Source organism: Coregonus lavaretus (assembly GCF_964263955.1).
Source record: "Coregonus lavaretus genome assembly, chromosome: 13".
Taxonomy (NCBI): Eukaryota; Metazoa; Chordata; class Actinopteri; order Salmoniformes; family Salmonidae; genus Coregonus; species Coregonus lavaretus.
Genome location: NC_140000.1, coordinates 11,964,797 through 11,985,696, shown reverse-complemented (window position 1 = coordinate 11,985,696; position 20,900 = coordinate 11,964,797). Strand labels below are relative to the sequence as shown.

The window sequence follows — 20,900 nt, the reverse complement described above, 5'->3', positions numbered from 1 at the left end:
GAATTTCATTCCGCAGAATGGATGCAGGACCTTGCATTTATGGTGGATGTTACAGAGCACCTGAATAACTTGAACAAACAGCTGCAAGGGCGCAACAAAGTTGTCACGCAGTATTATGACAGCATACGTTCATTCAAGTTGAAGCTGTCATTGTGGGAGACGCAACTTGCCGGTGGTGATGCAGCTCACTTCCCCTGTCTGAAAAATGTGTGCGTGACCCAACATGTGGCAGACATGAAGCGGTTCAAAGATAAAATAACGGGACTGTTACGGGAGTTTGAGCAACGCTTTCAGATTTATGTTTATATGTTTTTATGTTGATGTGCTATTGTTTTTAATTTATTTTATTTTATTTGTATATTTAACCTATTCTTGACTCTGTGGTTCTTGCACTTGTTTGGGGAACAGGATTTCATTATTTTTATCTACATTTCTGCCTGAGAAATGACACCCTGATATAGTTCTGTGATCTGTGATATACTTCTGTGAATCACTGAGGCATTGTGTGTTTGTGTGTTCTTTGTCCTCAGAACTTTCAAATAACTTTAGGTGTTTTATGATTAATAGTGATGTTGTGCTTTTGGACACTGTCCTCAGGCTCCAGCTTTATATTTATATGTTTTTATGTTGATGTGCTATTGTTTTTAATTGATTTTATTTTATTTGTATATTTAACCTATTCTTGACTCTGTGGTTCTTGCACTTGTTTGGGGAACAGGATTTCATTATTTTTATCTACATTTCTGCCTGAGAAATGACATCCTGATATAGTTCTGAGATCTGTGAAACAGTTCTGTTAATCACTGAGGCATTGTGTGTTTGTGTGTTCTTTTTCTTTAGAATTTTCAAATAAACTTGACGTGTTTTATGATTAATAGTGATGTTGTGCTTGTACTATTTTGGACACACTGTCCTCAGGCTCCAGCTTTATGTTGTATGTTGATCGTATTAAAACAAAGAAAACAATCTGAAGTTGTTGTTTTTAAGTTATATATACCATGATTTTTCCGGTCCGGCCCACTTGGGAATAGATTTTCCTCCAGAGCTAAAATGAGTTTGACACCCCTGATCTACATTGACCCTTCTTGCGCTAACTTTTGACTCATCATATACGCTGCTGCTACTGTTACTGTTTATTATCCGTCACTTTATTCCTAGTTATATGTACATATCTGCTTAATTACCTCGCACTGGCGTAACACAGTTTCTTGGGCCCCGCAAGAAAGGCTACCGACTACCGATCGGTGTCGTTGGTGCTGAAATTGCAACGTCTATGCGGCTGCATGCCTATCGAATCGATGATGGGCTTCTATGGTGCCAGGGCATAGCTTTGCTTTAGCTAATGGATAACTGTTTATTGGTAGGTCTATTTGGTCGTAATTTTCTCAGGTTAAGCCTAATATTTCATGAAGCTATAGGGCTTACACGGTGTCGCAATGCTGCCATTTTTAAACTGCTGGCTGGTGGCAATAATGTAATTACTTTTTCAGTAATTGCAGATTGTAAAATAAAATGTTCGATACAACAGAATACTAATCAGATACCAATTCATTTTTTTAAATATACAGCTGTCCTGTATAGGCTACCTGAACCTGCATGAGCCATCCTCGCGTTCTCTCCCAGCTTGGAGAGAATGCTGTTGTGCGTAAAACCAGTCTATTAATGCCAAGTAATACAGTCATGCCAAGATATACCATAGATAAGGGACTGTTGATACTGCAACCCCACAACTCAAACGCCAGTTCACCAGTATGAAAAAAAATCGCTAACTGTTTCCTTTTTCAAGCCCTCAAGAACTGTTGTCCGCTAAATATTATAATCTGTTTGCATCTGCCAATTTATTGGCTTTGCAGTATCCAATCTCTCCATAATGTTTTGAGGCAGGCAATTAAGGAGAATGAGAGGCTCAATTAAAGATGTTGCAGAACTGCTGTATTTTAAGCACTCCTCCCTACTGCCCAGATTCCCTGATGTTGCTACGGCAATCAAGCTGTTTTTACCATCCCTGTAACTGTTGCTTCTGCCAAGAGATCTTTTTCTAAACTAAAACTCATAGTGAACTACAGTATATAAAAAGCATTAGGCTCTTGGTCTGATATGAGCTATTGAACACCTGAGTAAGCTCCTCTCATTGCACTGGCGCCATTGTAGCCTTGTCCATGGCATTTGTTCGCCCCTTATACTTTCAATCAGTTAATTTTTTTTATTTTTCAAGACGTGAGGCACTTTTTCAGTCACATTCCTGAAGCCCAAGAAACAAACATTTAGCTTCCTAGTAGATATGGAAATTGAAACGGTTTATGAAGTACACCAGGGCTCGTACCCCTGCACATCGAGGAAGATGGTGTACTCAAAGACCTTGCAAAGGTCTTGAGAACAAACCTTACAAACATTTCAGTTAGTTCAGCCATGACACCCCAGAGCCAGTCTCTCTCTTTCCTCCCATGACTGTCTCCATCTCCTCTCCTCTCTGCCACTTACCCAGCACAGTGATGTCAGAGGGCTCAGATGTCTGGTACCTCAGGGTTCTGATATTATGGGCCCAGCAGCTGTAGCTACCACTCTGATTGGCATGGATGTTCTCCAGCCTGAGTTCTGGTCCCATATTGGACAGCAGTGTTCCATTCAGAAGCCACTGAAACTGGGCAGGAGGTCTGGACTCAGCTGAGCAGGACAGAGTGAGGTTTGACCCTGATCCATACAGGACATCTAGAGGGGTCACCTTCATTCTTGTGTTTTCTGGACCATCTGTAATGAATGGTCCATGTTTAACCCCAGCATTAAAGAGGGGAGGTTCACCAACAGTGATGTAATGATACTTTTTAGACCATCTTCAAATGACCCATTTAAGATGGTTATTGTTATCATTAGTGTATCTATCTAGCTAGCTTCAGTGTCCCATCACCAGCAATCAGCCACCCAACACATACAGTAGGCAGGCTGGATTCAACAGAAATATAAGCTACATCTTAGGGGCAAAAGGATGAAGTGATAAAAGAAAAGAAAAAAACATTAAGACCTGCCACAAGACTGTTTTCCTAAGTAGGTCTTAGTGATATACAGAACAGGCAATAACGTTGTAACCGAAGCATCTGACATTATATGCAATATACGTAGTTATACTTAAGCAGTTACAGTTATGCAGACAGGTACTGCAGGAAGCAAAATCAAGAGATGGCTACAGTACTGTACGTGAACTACATGGTGAAAGGTAAACAACGTTTACATAAATGCATGTAGATAAGTTAGATATGCAGGTTAGAGACTCACAGCTGATGGTGAGGGTTACATTCTGGCTGGGTTCTCTGCTGACGGGGTTGGACACAATACACCTGTATGGACCCTGGTCATACTGGGTCACATTGGCTATGGTGAGAGTACGGCCTCCATCACCAAGCTGAATTCCATCTCTGGCTGTGACCTCAGAGCTGCCATTCAGCCAGTGGTAAGAAAGGGGGGAGGAGCCAGAGGACACAGAACAGGTGAAAATGGCAGTGTCATTCAGTTCCACTAGATCAATGACGTTGGCCCTCAGAGTCACGTTTGAAATGGGATCTGTGGGTGAGAGCGTAGATGACATCTGTCAAGGTGTTTGTGTACAAATGCATGTGTCTAAAGCAAGGTGTTCCAAGGTGTCTAAAGCCATGATGCTGCAATAGCAGATGCGGAAGGCCACCATAGGCGGATACGTTGGATTGAGGTGCAGCCCATGCTAAAAAACAGATATCTCTAGCTCCAGGGATTTTTTTATTATGTTACTTATATTGACACATCATTGCATCAATAAACATTATTTTTTTATTTTTTTACAATGCAAGGGGCTTGAAATAGCATAATTGATCTTTGAATTTGGAGCAAAAAATAAATAAAGTACTGGAATAGGTCTACCTTGAAAATCAGACATTTCCTCAATTTGGTGCTTGAAAATTCATTTTAATTAATGTAGCCAATTTACAAGTTCTCCTGCTCCCTTATTATTATCAGTGATTTCATTTTTGATCTGTTTTTGTGAGACATGTGGCCACTTCCATTTATTTCCCACTGCTTCAATTGAAGGGTGTTGCACAGTAAAACCACATGTGGTTATTATGAGGACAACAACATCTAATGTTACATTTTTACATTTTAGTCTTTTTTTTCCCATACTGACCCCCCAGTGGGAATCGAACCCACAACCCTGGCGTTGCAAACGCCATGCTCTACCAACTGAGCTACACGGGAAATCCTTCCATTAAAAAAATCTACCTGGTTTTCGGTCACTTTCTCATAAAAACAGAGATGGTGAGATTCAAATGGTGAGCTTAATGCTACCGCTATTCATGGCTTTATTATGTGTGCCTGCATCGGCCACATAGCCTACAGAAAAATCACCATGCATGCATCCAATCTATTTAGTCAGGCAATGTCCAAATTATTCTCACAGATTTTAGAATGTAATTATAATTGGAATATCAATGCATTGGCAAGGCCTAAAAAAAAGTAATTATTCTTAAAGTGGGTAATGGCCTACTTTTTTAAAAACACTTTTTGTATGTAACTTTATGTATTATTACATTGACAATTATTACAGTGCATTCGGAAAGTATTCAGACCCCTTGACTTTTTCACATTTTGTTACGTTACAGCCTAAATGAAACATTTTCCTCATCACAACAGTTTTTGTTTTTAATTTTTGAAAATTAATTCAAAATAAAACACCAGACCCTTTGCTAGGTGCATCCTGTTTCCATTGATCATCCTTGAGATGTTTCTAAAACTTGATTGGAGTCCACCTGTGGTAAATTCAATTGATTGGACATGATTTGGAAAGGCACACACTTGTCTATATAAGGTCCCACAGTTGACAGTGCATGTCAGAGCAAATAACAAGCCATGAGGTTGAAGGAATTGTCTGTAGAGCTCCGAGATAGGATTGTATCGAGGCACTTTGGCCTGAATGCCAAGCATTACGTCTGGAGGAAACCTGGCACCATCCCTAAGGTGAAGCATGGGGGTGGCAGCATCATGCTGTGGGGATGTTTTTCAGCGGCAGGGACTGGGAGAGTAGTCAGGATCGAGGGAAAGATGAACGGAGCAAAGTACAGAGAGATCCTTGATGAAAACCTGCTCCAGAGTGCTCAGGACCTCATACTGGGGCGATGGTTCACCTTCCAACAGGACAACGACCCTAAGCACACAGCCAAGACAACGCAGGAGTGGCTTTGGGACAAGTCTCTGAATGTCCTTGAGTGGCCCAGCCAAAGCCCGGACTTGCACCCGATCGCACATCTCTGGAGAGACCTGAACATAGCTGTGAACCGACGCTACCCATCCAGCCTGACAGAGCTTGAGAGGATCTGCAGGGAAGAATGGGAGAAACTCCCCCAATACAGGTGGGCCAAGTTTATAGCGTCATACCCAAGAAGACTTGAGGCTGTAATCGCTGCCAAAGGGGCTTCAACAAAGTACTGAGTAAAGGGTTTGAATACTTATGGAAATTTAATATTTCAGTTTGTCATTATGGGGTGTTGTGTGTAGATTGATGAGTGGAAAAAACAATTTAATACATTTTAGAATAAGGCTGTAATGTAACAAATTGTGGAAAAAGTCAATGGGTCTGAATACTTTCCGAATACACTGTATATAAATTATAGAATTGTATAACATTGAGGTCCTTAAAAATTACAGTGAAGTGCTTGAAAAAGTTATTGAATTCGACTTGCCAATGTCTGTATGAACCCTGCTTAAAGGCTGTGTAGTCCTAGGCGGAGTTATGGGCCAATTAGCATATATTAACTTTTACTCATCTAAGTCCACATGTGGAACAGCAGGAAAATCCTTTTTATTTTTGATTCAAACCATTTTGAAATTCTTATCCCAATGTCACACATTGGCCCCATTATTTAAAGAAAGACCCTTAAGTACAGTGAGTGAATTTTAGAGCAGATGGTGTTAAACGGTAGCGTATGTGTGTTTTGTTTCAATCAAATCAAATCAAAAATCAAATCTTATTTGTCACATGCGCCGAATACAACATGTGGTCCTCTGTAGCTCAGCTGGTAGAGCACGGCGCTTGTAATGGGTTCGATCCGGCGCTTGTAGTGAGTTCAATCCCCGGGACCACCCACACACAAAAATGTATGCACGCATGACTGTAAGTCGCTTTGGATAAAAGCGTCTGCTAAATGGCATATTTATGTGTAGACCTTTCAGTTAAATGATTCCGTACAAGCCCTTAACCAACAATGCAGTTTTAAGAAAAATAAGTGTTAAGTAAAAAATAAAACATAATGAATTAAAGAGCAGCAGTAAAATAACAGTAGCAAGGCTATATACACGGGGTATGGGTACAGAGTAAACAGGGAGTACAGGAGGGGACTGAGCACGCATCCCTGAGGGGCCCCGGTGTTGAGGGTAGTGTGGAGTGCAATAGAGATCATCTGTGGATCTGTTGGGGCGGTATGCAAATTGGAGTGGGTCTAGGGTTTCTGAGATAATGGTGTTGATATGAGCCATGACCAGCCTTTCAAAGCACTTCATGGCTACAGACGTGAGTGCTACGGGTCGGTGGTCATTTAGGCAGGTTACCTTAGTGTTCTTGGGCACAGGGACTATGGTGGTCTGCTTGAAACATGTTGGTATTACAGACTCAGTCAGGGACAGGTTGAAAATGTCAATGAAGACGCTTGCCAGTTGGTCAGCGCATGCTCGGAGTACACGTCCTGGTAATCCATCTGGCCCTGCAGCCTTGTGAATGTTGACCTGTTTAAAGGTCTTACTCACATCGGCTATGGAGAGCGTGATCACACGGTCGTCCAGAACAGCTGATGCTCTCATGCATGCTTCAGTGTTGGTTGCCTCGAAGCGAGCATAGAAGTAATTTAGCTCATCTGGTAGGCTCGTGTCTTTAGGCAGCTCGAGGCTGTGCTTCCCCTTGTAGTCTGTAATAGTTTGCAAGCCCTGCCACATCTGACGAGCATCGGAGCCGGTGTAGTACGATTTAATCTTAGTCCTGTATTGACGCTTTGCCTGTTTGATGGTTCGTCGGAGGGCATAGCAGGATTTCTTATAAGCATCCGGGTTAGAGTCCCGCTCCTTGAAAGTGGCAGCTCTACCCTTTAGCTCAGTGTGGATGTTGCGTGTAATCCATGGCTTTTGGTTGGGGTATGTACATACGGTCACTGTGGGGACGATGTCATCGATGCACTTATTGATGAAGCCAGTGACTGATGTGGTGTACTCCTCAATGCCATCGGAAGAATCCCGGAACATATTCCAGTCTGTGCTAGCAAAACAGACCTGTAGCTTAGCATCTGAACACTTCTTTATTGACCGAGTCACTGGTGCTTCCTACTTTAGTTTTTGCTTGTAAGCAGGAATCAGGAGGATGGAGTTATGGTCAGATTTGCCAAATGGAGGGCGAGGGAGAGCTTTGTACGTGTCTCTATGTGTGGAGTAAAGGTGGTCTAGAGTTTTTTCCCTCTGGTTGCACATTTAACATGCTGGTAGAAATGAGGTAAAACGGATTTAAGTTTCCCTGCATCAAAGTCCCCGGCCACTAGCAGCGCCGCCTTTGGATGAGCGTTTTCCTGTTTGCTTATGGCCTTATACAGCTCATTGAGTGCGGTCTTAGTGCCAGCATCGGTTTGTGGTGGTAAATAGACAGCTACAAAAAATATAGATGAAAACTCTCTTGGTAAATAATATAGTCTACAGCTTATCATGAGATACTCTACCTCAGGCGAGCAAAACATTGAGAATTCCTTAATATTAGATTTCGTGCACCAGCTGTTGTTTACAAATATACACAGACCACCACCCCTTGTCTTACCGGAGGCAGCTGTTCTATCTTGCCTATGCAGCGTATATCCCACCAGCTGTATGTTGTCGTTCAACGACTCGGTGAAACATAAGATATTACAGTTATTAATGTCCCGTAGGTAGGATATCCGAGATCGTGGTTTGTCTATTTTGTTATCCAATGATTGTACGTTGGCTAATATTACTGATGGTAGAGGCAGATTACCCACTCGCCGTCGGATCCTTACAAGGCACCCCGACCTACGTGCCCGATATCTCTGTCACTTTCTCATGCGAATTACTGGGATTTGGGCCTTGTTTGGTGTCTGAAGAAAACTCTTCGTGTCCGACTCGTTAAAGAAAAAATCTTTGTCCAGTACGAGGTGAGTAATCGTTGTCCTGATACCTGGAAGCTCTTTTCGGTCATAAGAGACGGTGGCAGAATCGGTGGAAGATTATGTACAAAATTAGTTACAAATAACGCAAAAAAACCCACACAATAGCACAATTGGTTAGGAGCCCGTAAAATGGCAGCCATCTCCTCCGGTGCCATTCTTCATTCTTCAAAGCATATATCTTGCCAAGTGGGGCACGCTGTTGAGTTTTGGCTGCATCCTAAAATATTGTAAGAAATGCGGTGGTGTTTTTTGTCTTACAGTAAAAAGTTATACAATGCTTTAATATTCGGTTTTGATATGTAGAATAAGATCATTATGTGTTCTTGCAGACATTGATTCAGCTTTGATCTAACTTTATTAAACAAGCACCATTCTCCATTCATCACTGAAATGTGCCACGAGTAGCCTGTTCTCTGGGCAACAGAACGAGTAGAACAGAGACTGTGCATAAAGTCGAGAATCACACACATGCGTAGGAGCCGCAGACCATTAGCTTTTCTGAAGAGGGTTCCAGAGAATTCGGATCCGCAGCCACTCTTATAAAATTACTCAGAACACCATGGCCTTTATTTACAAAACACTGCACTGTTGCTCACTACAAAAGCACAGACACATAATAATACTGTTTCGAGTATAGTTAAACGATTCCTTGCAGACTCACTGTGTATTTGCACATAATGTGTTTTTTTTACATATTTAGTTGAAGCATGCTAGCAGGTGGTTAAGGTTAGGGTTAGGGTAAAGTTAAGTTAAGGCATTGTCATGTTTAGGCATACTAGTATTTACCCCAACCAGGTACCTGGCTTGCGCTTTGCTCTATTGACTCTTTCCACGCTACAGCACATGAGGTAGCAGAGTCCACATTGTTGGCACACTGCATACATTATGAGAAAATATACATGTAATGAATTAGATGTTTCTTGTCTGTCAATGTCTGCCAGATTGGAAGATAAGGTACTGTAGTGATCTTTGCTAATAAGCCACATTACATTTCCCACTGGGGAAACCCTATTGGCACAATGTGTAGGGTGTTTTCCTATCCTGCCAGTGACCCAGGTTCACGCCCCTGTCCATTCGTCCGCTACAATACCTTGCTCACAACAGCCCCCACCTGACCAGTGATGACAAGCCAGCTAATGAAAGACCTCCTCTTACTGCACCACCCTATTGCAAAAGAGTGTAGGTTTACCAATTGATAGTAAATTGCAACATTAATTTAGGGTACTTTGGCCTGTCACATTCAATGTTTCATTGCCAGAAATGCCTGGACGTTTAAAAAATAATGTGTAAATAAAAATGTATTCTCAAAGTAGAAGTCTACGTTCAAAAGTAGATAACCTAGGTACAACCTAAGAACAATCCTCTCATAAATTGGGAAAAAAGAGAACATACCATTTCAAAAGGTAATTTGTAAAATTATAGAATATTGTGTTCAGCCCATGTTGCAATAATGCTCAAAACCATTTAAAACGCCAAGTGTTAACCCAGAATTGGTAGTTGACCTAAATGAGTGAGCGGTTGTTTTCATACGGTATCTCAACCTTAGGGACCTCAGCCAGCCTTGCTTAGATCGTCTTAACTAGTTTGACACTTGATCAAAGAAAACACTGACGCATTGTGACAATTGTTCTCAAAATATTGCCCTGCGTGAACGTAACGTTAGTGAACGTAACTTTATGTACATAGCTTACCCTGCAACATTTGGAACTCACCATAAACATTCAGTGACGTATATCCCAGAGAGACAACATCAGCCTTTCTTATGGTCACTCGGAATGTTCCATTGTCATTCAGGGTCAGTTTCCTGAGCTCCAGAGATCCAGTGCTATTTTCCAGACTGATCCTACCAACATATCCCTCTCCGGTCAAAAGACCTGCAGAGTTGACAAAGTTAACAATGGGAACAGGGGGATCACCAAAGTCCCAGGCAATTGAAATAAGTGTGGTTGGATTGATGGTGGTTTTGAAAATCACATTTCCTCCCAATGATCCATTCACGGGTCCAGGTGGAAGCACTTCTAGACCAGCACAATATCCTGAGGAAACAATAATAGGGCATGATTATCATGTCTCCAAAACAAACACAAAATGCTGTAATGAAAGACATATCAGATTTCAGAAGAGCAAAGTTCAGCTGGTTCAAACATGAGTGTTTTCTGAATATGGGTCCACTCACTGTAAGAGGGTCCCCAAAGCTATGGGAGTAGTGTTATGCAGCAACCCCTCACACTCACCACACCCCAAATGTATGTTTGTAGATATGTTGGTTTACAATTGACAAACAATTGAGTAAAACAAGCTTATATTTTGGGCTCTGATGGGGTTAGACAGTTGAACTAAACTCATGAGGCATTTGTAAGTTATATTCTTCTAGAATCAATGGCTATACAGTATCTCATCAATTTAAAAGTCCAGAAATGTATGGAGCAATCGCAGATTACCCATTTCAGCTTGCACATCATCATCATCATCATCATCATTACATTAGCTACATCAAACGTTATAATTATTATAGGCCTTATGAAGAGCTAATTGGATTTGTTGAATGTAAGGCGTCTTTATTGACATTATGGCGTCACCTTATCAAGCCCAACTAGGCCTACTTATGCTGTGTTCAAGTGCTCCTGTATAGGAGTTGTCGGTAGCTCCTAGTTCCAAGTGGGACATTTCACTTGAACGACCCTCCAAGTTGGGGGGTCTATAAGTGGGAAACTCTGAGAAAATGTTGTAACACCATCTGACAACTACAACCTTTTCAATATGGATAATGTAGACCACATTGTCAAGGTTAAGCAATCTAGCTAACTTTATTATTAGTCATGTTAGCTAGCCTAACAAGCTAGTAAAAATCTTATTGGTTGAAGAATTGTGGTCCTCTGTAGCTCAACTGGTAGAGCATGGCGCTTGTAACGCCAAGGTAGTGGGTTCGATCCCCAGGACCACCCATACACAAAAATGTATGCACGCATGACTGTAAGTCGCTTTGGATAAAAGCGTCTGCTAAATGGCATATTATTATTATTATAATTGTTCCAACTTCAAAATCACTGTTGGACTTCATTGTCTTACGTCAGATAGCGCATTGATTCCTCCTGCACTGTTGGTTGAGGGACGAGCGTCGCGTAGGAGTGACCCCATTAACTCTGCTTCCTCTAATCAGAGCATTTCCATTCTTTTTTTAAAGCCATCACAGCCTATGTTAGCCTACTATGATACATTCATTCCCTTTTTTAAATATTTTGTATATTGTAATGATTTTTTTACCCCATTTTCTCCCCGATTGGTAGTTACAACCTTGTCTCATTGCTACATCTCCTCTATGGGCTTGGGAGAGGCGTAGGTTGAGACATGACCGAAACATGACCCGCCTAGCCGCGGTACTTCTTAAGACACTGCTCACTTAACCATGAAGTAAGCCGCACCAATGTCTCAGAGGAAACACAGCTCGACTGACGACCAAAGTCAGGTTGCAGGCGCCCGGCCCTCCCCAAGGTGTCACAGCCAACCCCTCCCATAACCCGGTTGGCGCTTCCCTATGGGGCTTCCGGTCATGGCCGTCTGTGACACAGCTTGGGATCAAACCTGTAGTGGTGCCTCAGCACTGTGATGCAGTGCCTTAGACCGCTGTGCTACTCGGGACCCCTTTAATTCTATTTTTTGAATGATTTAGGGCAACTCCACGGTAACAAAATGACGCTGAGACAAAAAAAAATTCACTTTAAAAGTATGCCAAATAAAAACAATTGATTGCAAAATGCCATAAAACTCTATGACTACTTTTAACAATTTCCACTGAACATTTTACAAAAATACCTTTAATCGAAGAACAGTGCAGATGTAAAGTTGGGTAACAGAATGTGACCAAGTTTTCCCAAAGCTCTGTTAAATATCTACTCCGAATTAAGATTCAAAGATAACTGCAGAAAGAATGGGGTGTCAAATATAATAACACATTTTATAGTTTGAAAACATATCTTCTAGTTATTGAACTACAGTAAGTGAAGTGGATTAATACCCGGTAAAAGAATGATGGTAACAGAATTACACCAGGGGTCCCTGATCTGTACAATACCGAAAATCATAATTATGAATGTCATTCTCATTGTGATGTATCCTGAATTTGTACACAAAGATAGAAAAATGTAATATCCCCCTTTGCATGTTTGAGTATTATTCTACGCCAGGGGTAGGCAACCCTGTTCCTGGAGTGCCCGCAGGCACTATGTTGAATTTAGGAAATCACTGAACTGATCAATTAGCTCAGTTGGTCAGGTGTGGTGCCTAGTTGGAACAAAATATTGCAGTACATGCGACACTCAAGGAACAGGGTTGCCTACCCCTGTTCTACACACTGGCTATTATTCAAATGAGCTCCGCCCCCAAACAAGACCAAATCTGTACCAATCATAGACGTCTATGTTTCACAAGTTTGGACATCACATACAGTACAGAGTACAGTTCAATACACTACAACACAATACAGTTGAGTATAGTTCAGTTCAGTAGAGTAAAAGAGTTCAGTACAGTACAATACAGTAAATTACACTGCACTCTACTATAGTGTGCTCTACTGTACGAAACTTTACTGTACAGTGCAGTACTGTATTGTACAGACCTATATCCTTACTGTACTGTGCTGTCTATGATTTGTTCGATTTTGGACTGAACAAATGTTCAACGTCCATGCACGTCCGGTGTCGGTCGGTGCTCAGTGGATGAGGGTTACAATAAATGGAAAGAGAGGGGTCTCATGGGTAGGTGTCAGTAAGAACGTCTGTTCCACCTCAGACAGGGGAAGAGGAGCGCACAGGACTTCACACTGGACTTCAGGACCCTGGCTGCCAGCGCGGGATGGAATGAGAGGGCCCTGATTGACCACTACCGATGCAGCCTATGGGAAGACGTTCGTCGGGAGCTGGCCTGCAGGGACACCACCCTTAACCTGGACCAGCTGGTGGATATGTCGATAAGGCTGGATAACCTGTTGGTGACCCGCGGATGTCCGGATCAGGGTCCGTCCATTCCATCCCCCAGCACCTCCGACCCTACACCGATGGAGCTTGGAGGTGCTACTCTCAGGGAGACCGGAAGGGGGGCCGTCTCCTGCACCAACTGTGGCCGCAAAGGACACACTGCTGGTCGGTGCTGGGGAGGGTCCTCAGGGAGTCAAGGCGGCAGGCAGAGCACTGGTGGACCGTCCCAGGTGAGTAGGCACCCGACTCACCCAGAGCTCCCTGTTGCGCACATGTGTATTGACATCGAATTTCCGGAGTTTTCCCCGCATTCCCAGCATAAGGCGCTCGTAGATTCAGGCGCAGCTGGGAACTTTATTGATCGTACATTTTCCCGTAGATTAGGGATTCCTATTGTTCCTGTTGATGTGCCCTTCCCTGTTCATGCCTTAGATAGTCACCCTTTAGGGTCAGGCCTGATTAGGGAGGTCACAGCTCCACTCTGGATGAAAACGCAGGAGGGTCATGAGGAGAGAATTAATCTCTTTCTGATTGATTCTCCTGCGTTTCCAGTGGTGTTGGTGCTTCCCTGGTTAACCTCTCATGACCCCACGATTTCATGGCAACAGAGGGCTCTCAAGGGATGGTCACGTCAGTGCTCGGGGAGGTGTGTAGGTGTTTCCATAGATGCAACTACGGTGGAATGTCCAAACCAGGTCTCCACTATGCACATTCCCCCCGAATATGCCGATTTGGCTCTCGCCTTCTGTAAAAAGAAGGCGACTCAATTACCACACCATCGACAGGGGGATTGTGCGATAAATCTCCAGGTAGGCGCTGCACTTCCCCGGAGTCACGTGTATCCTCTGTCACAGGAAGAGACGGCTGCTATGGAAACATATGTCTCCGACTCTCTGGGACAGGGATACATTCGGCCTTCCACTTCACGCCCGTGCATTGACTACCGTGGTCTAAATCAGTTCACTGTTAAGTACAGTTATCCACTACCTCTCATTGCTAGTATGACGGAGTCATTGCACGGGGCGCGCTTCTTCACCAAATTGGATCTCAGGAGCGCGTACAACCTGGTGCGTTTCCGGGAGGGGGATGAGTGGAAGACGGCATTTAGTACCACATCTGGGCACTATGAGTACCTCGTCATGCTGTACGGGTTGATGAATGCTTCATCAGTCTTCCAATCCTTTGTTGATGAGATTTTCAGGGACCTGCACGGACAGGGTGTAGTGGTGTATATAGATGACATTCTCATATACTCCGCTACACGAGCCGAGCATGTGTCCCTGGTGCGCAAGGTGCTTGGTCGACTGTTGGAACATGACCTGTACGTCAAGGCGGAGAAATGTCTGTTCTTTCAAAAGTCTGTCTCCTTCCTAGGGCACCACCTGTCCGCGTCAGGGGTGGAGATGGAGATTGACCGCATTTCGGCCGTGTGTAATTGGCAGACTCCAACCACGGTTAAGGAGGTGCAGCGATTCTTAGGGTTTGCCAACTACTACCGGAGGTTTATCCGGGGCTTTGGTCAGGTAGCGGCTCCCATTACCTCCTTGCTGAAGGGGGGACCGGTGCGACTGCAGTGGTCAGCTGAGGCGGACAGGGCTTTTGGTCACCTGAAGGACCTGTTTACCTCGGCTCCAGTGCTGGCTCATCCGGATCCCTCCTTGGCATTCACAGTAGAGGTGGACGCGTCCGAGGCTGGGATAGGAGCTGTACTGTCTCAGCGCTCGGGTACGCCACCAAAGCTCCGCCCCTGTGCTTTCTTTTCGAAGAAGCTCAGCCCGGCGGAGCGTAACTATGATGTGGGGGACCGGGAGCTGTTAGCTGTGGTTAAGGATCTGAAAGCGTGGAGGCATTGGCTTGAGGGGGCTAAACACCCTTTCCTCATTTTGACTGAACACCGCAATCTGGAGTACATCCGGGCGGCAAGGAGACTGAACCCTCGCCAGGCAAGGTGGGCCATGGTTTTCACCCGTTGTGTGTTCACCCTTTCCTACAGACCAGGATCCCAGAACGCTAAGGCAGACGCTCTGTCCCGGCTGTATGACACAGAGGAGAGGTCCATGGAGCCCACTCCCATACTTCCGGCTTCGTGTCTGGTGGCACCGGTGGTGTGGGAGGTTGACGCGGACATCGAGCGGGCGTTATGTATAGAGCCCACTCCCCCCAGTGTCCAGAGGGTCTTATGTATGTGCCGTTAGATGTCCGCGATCGATTGATCTATTGGGCTCACACGTCACCCTCCTCTGGTCATCCTGGCATCGGTCGGACAGTGCACTGTCTTAGTGGGAAGTACTGGTGGCCCACTTTAGCTAAGGACGTGAGGGTTTATGTTTCCTCCTGCTCGGTGTGCGCCCAGTGTAAGGCACCTAGACACCTGCCCAGAGGGAAATTACAAGCCCTACCAATTCCACAACGGCCGTGGTCCCACCTATCGGTGGATTTCATTACGGACCTTCCCCCGTCACAAGGGAACACCACGATCCTGGTCGTTGTGGATCGGTTTTCTAAGTCCTGCCGTCGACTGCGGAGGCCCTATGTACACACGTCTTCCGGCACTACGGGGTACCTGAGGATATAGTGTCTGATCGGGGTTCCCAGTTCACCTCAAGGGTCTGACCCCGAGAGTAATGGGCAGGTGGAAAGAGTAAACCAGGATGTGAATAGGTTTCTGTGGTCATATTGCCAGGACGGGCCGGGGGAGTGGTCGGTTTTCATGCCCTGGGCAGAGGCAGAGGCCCAAAACGCCCTCCGCCACTCCTCCACTAACCTTTCTCCATTTCAGTGTGTATTAGATTATCAGCCGGTCATGGCATCCGAGCCAGATCGAGGAACCTGCGGTGGATGAATGGTTTCGGCGCTCGGAGGACACCTGGAACACTGCCCATGTACGCCTGCAACGGGCCATCAGGCGACTAAAGGCGAGCGCCGACCGCCACCGCAGTGAGGCTCTCGACCCGAAACCTGCCCCTTCGCCTGCCCTGCCGGAAGCTGGGTCGGTGGTTTGTGGGGTCATTTAAAGTCCTGAGGAGATTGAACGAGGTTTGTTATAGGTTACAGCTTCCTCCTGAGTATCGTATTAACACCTCATTCCATGTGTCTCTCCTCAGGCCGGTGGTAGCTGGTCCACTCCAGGAGTCTGAGGTACGGGAGGTTCCTCCCCCCCCACTGGACATCGAGGGGGCACCGGCGTACTCGGTCCGTTCCATCCTGGATTCGAGGCGTTGGGTGGGGGGCCTGCAGTATCTCGTGGAGTGGGAGGGGTACGGTCCGGAGGAACGGTGCTGGGTCCCTAGGAGGGACATCCTCGATCCCTCCATGTTGAGGGATATCCACCGTCGTCATTCGACTCGCCCTGTGCCGCGTCCTCCTGGCCGTCCCCGAGGCCGATGCTGGAGCCGCGCGTCGGGGGGGGGGGGTACTGTCACGGATTCAGCCGTGGCTGCTCCTCCTCCTTGCTCGGGCAGGCTTCGGCGTTCGTCGTCACCGGAGTACTAGCTGCTACCTATCTATTTTTCTGTGTTCTACTTGTTTTGTCTTCATTGTACACACCTGGTTCCTTTATGTCTATGATTTGGTCCCTATTTAACCCTCTGGCTCCCACTGTGTTCTGTGCGTGTTTGTTCTATGTATGGTGTTATCGACTGGTGAGCAGGATTGCCCTCCCTGCGTGGAGTTTATGTTCATTTGTTATTTACGAGTAAAGTACGTTGTCTACTAGCTCTGTGTCCTGCGCCTGACTCTGTCCAACCGCTACACACTGACGCCTGACAATATAAAATGTTGATATTAGTTGGCAGTGGTATTTACTTCAACATTATTGTTGTTGTTATTTGGTCTAATACCTTAAGATTTTTTCTGCTAGATGTTTTCTAAGACCCCCTTTTCCATCTGTTCGACCAGAAATCAAAGCCTTTGCTTCTTCCAAATTTTTGGGATGGAAAAGGGTTGAAATATGTATATACGCCTTATTTTCAAAAAAATATATACAGTGCCTTCAGAAAGTATTCACACCCCTTGACTTTTTCCTAATTTTGTTGTGTGTTACAGCCTGAATTTAAAATTGATTACATTTAGATTTTGTGTCACTGGCCTACACACAATCCCCCATAATATTAAAGTAGAATTATGTTTTTCGAAATTTAAAAAAAGTATTTAAATACGAAAAGCTGAAATGTCTTGAGTCAATAAGTATGTAAGTTCAGGAGTAAACATTTGCTTAACAAGTCACATAAGTTGCATGGACTGTGTGCATCAACAGTGTTTAACATGCTTTTTTATGAATACCTCATGTCTGTGTACCCCACACACAATTATCTGTAAGGTCCCTCAGTCGAGCAGTGATTTTCAAATAGATTCAACAACAAAGACCAGGGAGGTTTTCCAATGCCTCGCAAAGATGGGTAAAAAAAAAAAAAGATCAGAAATTGAATATCCCTTTGAGCATGGTGAAGTTATTAATTACACTTTGGATGGTGTACACCAATACACCAAGTCAGTACATACAGTAGATACAGGCATCCTTCCTAACTCAGTTGCCGGAGAGGAATGAAACCGCTCAGGTATTTCACCATGAGGCTAATGGTGACTCTTAAACAGTTACAGAATTTAATGGATGTGATAGTAAACTGAGGATGTGTCAACAACATTGTAGTTACTCAACAACTAACCTAATTGAAAGGAAGCCTGTACAGAATAAAACATATTCCAAACATGCATCCTGGCACTAAAGTAATACTGTAAAAAAAGTGGCAAAGCAATTACCTTTTTGTCCTGAATATGTTTGTTTATGTTATGTTTGGGGCAAATCCAATAAAACACATTACAGAGTACCACTCTCCATATTTTCAAGCATAGTGGTGGCTGCATCATGTTATGGGTATTGTGATGAGGTGGTGTTGAAGGAGTCAGGCGCAGGAGGGTAAATCACAGAATAACAGGCTTTAATCCGCAAAATACACGTTTACGCAGAAATGCGTCAAACACACTCCAGGGCACAAAACAGGTGCACTGGAAAATACAAGGCACACAGGAAAATACTCCCGTCTAACAAAATACACGAGCTCCACCGAGCTTCACTAACCTTCATAAACAATCACCCACAAGGACAAGGGGCAGAGGGAACACTTATACACAGACTAATTAGGGATTAGAACCAGGTGTGTGTGATAACGAGACAAGACTATTGTGATGATGATTGGGGCAGCAGTGGTTAGTACTCCGGTGACGACGAACGAACGAAAGCCTGCCCGAACAAGGAGGGGAGGCAGCCTCAGCCGAAGTTGTGACAGGTATGCTTTAAATCGTAAAGGACTGGGGAGTTTTACAGGGTAAAAAATGTATGGAATGGAGCTAAGCACAGGCAAAATCCTAGAGGAAAACCTGTTTCAGTCTGCTTTCCAACAGACACTTGGAGATGAATTCACCTTTCAGCAAGACAATAACCTGAAACACAAGGCCAAATCTACACTGGAGTTGCATACCAAGAAGACAGTGAATGTTCCTGAGTTGCCGAGTTACAGTTTTGACTTAAATTAACTTGAAAAAGTATGGCATTTGTCCAAAAAACATGGTATATATGTTATATATAAAGTACCAGTCAAAAGTTTGGACACACCTACTCATTCAAAGGTTTTTCTTTATTTTTAATATTTTTTACATTGTAGAATAATAGTGAAGACATCAAAACTTTGAAATAACACATATGGAATCATGTAGTAACCAAGGGTTAAACCAATCAAAATATATTTTATATTTGAGATTCTTCAAATAGCCACCCTTGCCTTGATGACAGCTTTGCACACTCTTGGCATTCTCTCAACCAGCTTCAACTGAAATGCTTTTCCAACAGTCTTGAAGGAGGTCCGACATATGCTGAGCACTTGTTGGCTGCTTTTCCTTCACTCTGCCGTCCGACTCATCCCAAACCATCTCAATTGGGTTGAGGTCGAGGGATTGTGGAGGCCAGGTCATCTGTTGCAGCACTCCATCAATCTCCTTCTTGGTAAAATAGCCCTTACACAGTCTGGAGGTGTGTTGGGTCATTGTCCTGTTGAAAACAAATGATAGTCCCACTAAGTCCAAACCAGATGGGATGGCGTATCGCTGCAGAATGCTGTGGTAGCCATGCTGGTTAAGTGTGCCTTGAATTCTAAATAAATCACAGACAGTGTCACCAGCAAAGCAGCCCCACACCATAACACCTCCTCCTCCATGCTTTACGGTGGGAAAAACACATGCGGAGATCATCCATTCACCCACACCGCATCTCACAAAGACACGGCAGTTGGAACCAAAAATCTCACATTTGGACTCATCAGACCAAAAGGACAGATTTCCACTGGTCTAATGTCCATTGCTCGTGTTTCTTGGCCCAAGCAGGTCTCTTCTTCTTATTGGTGTCCTTTATTAGTGGTTTCTTTGCAGCAATTCGACCATGAAGGCCTGATTCACAAAGTCCCCTCTGAACAGTTGATGTTGAGATGTGTCTGTTACTTGAACTCTGTGAAGCATTTATTTGGGCTGCAATTTGGTAACTCTAATGAACTTATCCTCTGCAGCAGAGGTAACGCCGGGTCTTTCATTCCTGTGGCGGTCTTCTTGAGAGCCAGTTTCATCATAGCGCTTGATGGTTTTTGCGACCTCACTTGAAGAAACTTTCAAAGTTCTTGAAATGTTCAGTATTGACTGACCTTCATGTCTTAAAATAATGATGGACTGTCGTATCTCTTTACTTATTTGAGCTGTTCTTGCCATAATATGGACTTGGTCTTTTACCAAATAGGGCTATCTTCTGTATACCCCCCTACCTTGTCACAACACAACCATATATGCTCAAACGCATTAAGAAGGAAATAAATTCCACAAATTAACTTTTAAGATGGCACACCTGTTAATTGAAATGCTTTCCAGGTGACTACCTCATGAAGCTGGATGAGAGAATTTCAAGAGTGTGCAAAGCTGTCATCAAAACAAATGGTGGCTATTTCAAGAATCTCAAATATAAAATATAATTTGATTTGTTTAACACTTTTTTGGTTACTACATGATTCCATATGTGTTATTTCATAGTTTTGATGTCTTCACTATTATTCTACAATGTAAAAAACTGTAAAAATAAAGGAAAACCGTTTAATGAGTAGGTGTGTCTAAACTTTAGACTGGTAGTACTAGTCTAAAGTTTGGACACACCTACTCATTCAAGGTTTTTCTTTATTTTTTTCCAGTTGTAGGTAGGCTATTTAGATTGTCATTATGGAGACACCTATTTTTTTCCAACCCTTTTTCCATAAAACATATTATCACGCTAGAATGGATGAACATCAATAAAAAATGTTGACAAAGTACTGGAAAACAACTTTGGGTGCACTAGAGCACATTAGATAAATCGCTTGGAGGTGGTTTAAACTTCATTCTAATGTCGACTTTGCTTATGGAAACGGTATCAAGTGTTTTATGCATTCTCAGTTCTTGGTCTCAGGGGCTGCTGGAGTGGATATTTTGAAATGTTAGTTATAGAACTCCCTCGCTTCTGTCACAGATAGAACAATGAGCCAGATATTTCAACTGATGTATAACTGTGAAGCATACAGTTGGTGTTTCCACTCACTACTAGGGCTGTGGAGGTCACAAGATTTAGTCAGCCGGTGATTGTCAAGCAAATAACTGTCAGTCTCACGGTAATTGACCGTTAACTAACATAAACACATTTAGCATCTCCTGGCTTCCACACATAGCCTACAAGCCATTTTAAAAA

At 43.8% G+C, this 20,900-nt stretch overlaps 1 protein-coding gene across 1 annotated transcript in view; it reads right to left on the bottom strand.

The window, feature by feature from the left end:
- LOC311140497 (cell adhesion molecule CEACAM1-like) overlaps positions 1–20,900 on the bottom strand; it is a 48,536-nt gene that overhangs the window by 15,589 nt on the left and 12,047 nt on the right. Inside the window, exons 2-4 of the mRNA XM_084175577.1 lie at positions 9,890–10,213; positions 3,271–3,555; positions 2,482–2,748 (exon numbers count right to left, since the gene is read on the bottom strand). Coding sequence (XP_084031703.1) covers positions 2,482–2,748; positions 3,271–3,555; positions 9,890–10,213 — 876 coding nt within the window. The remainder of the gene's footprint in view (positions 1–2,481; positions 2,749–3,270; positions 3,556–9,889; positions 10,214–20,900) is intronic.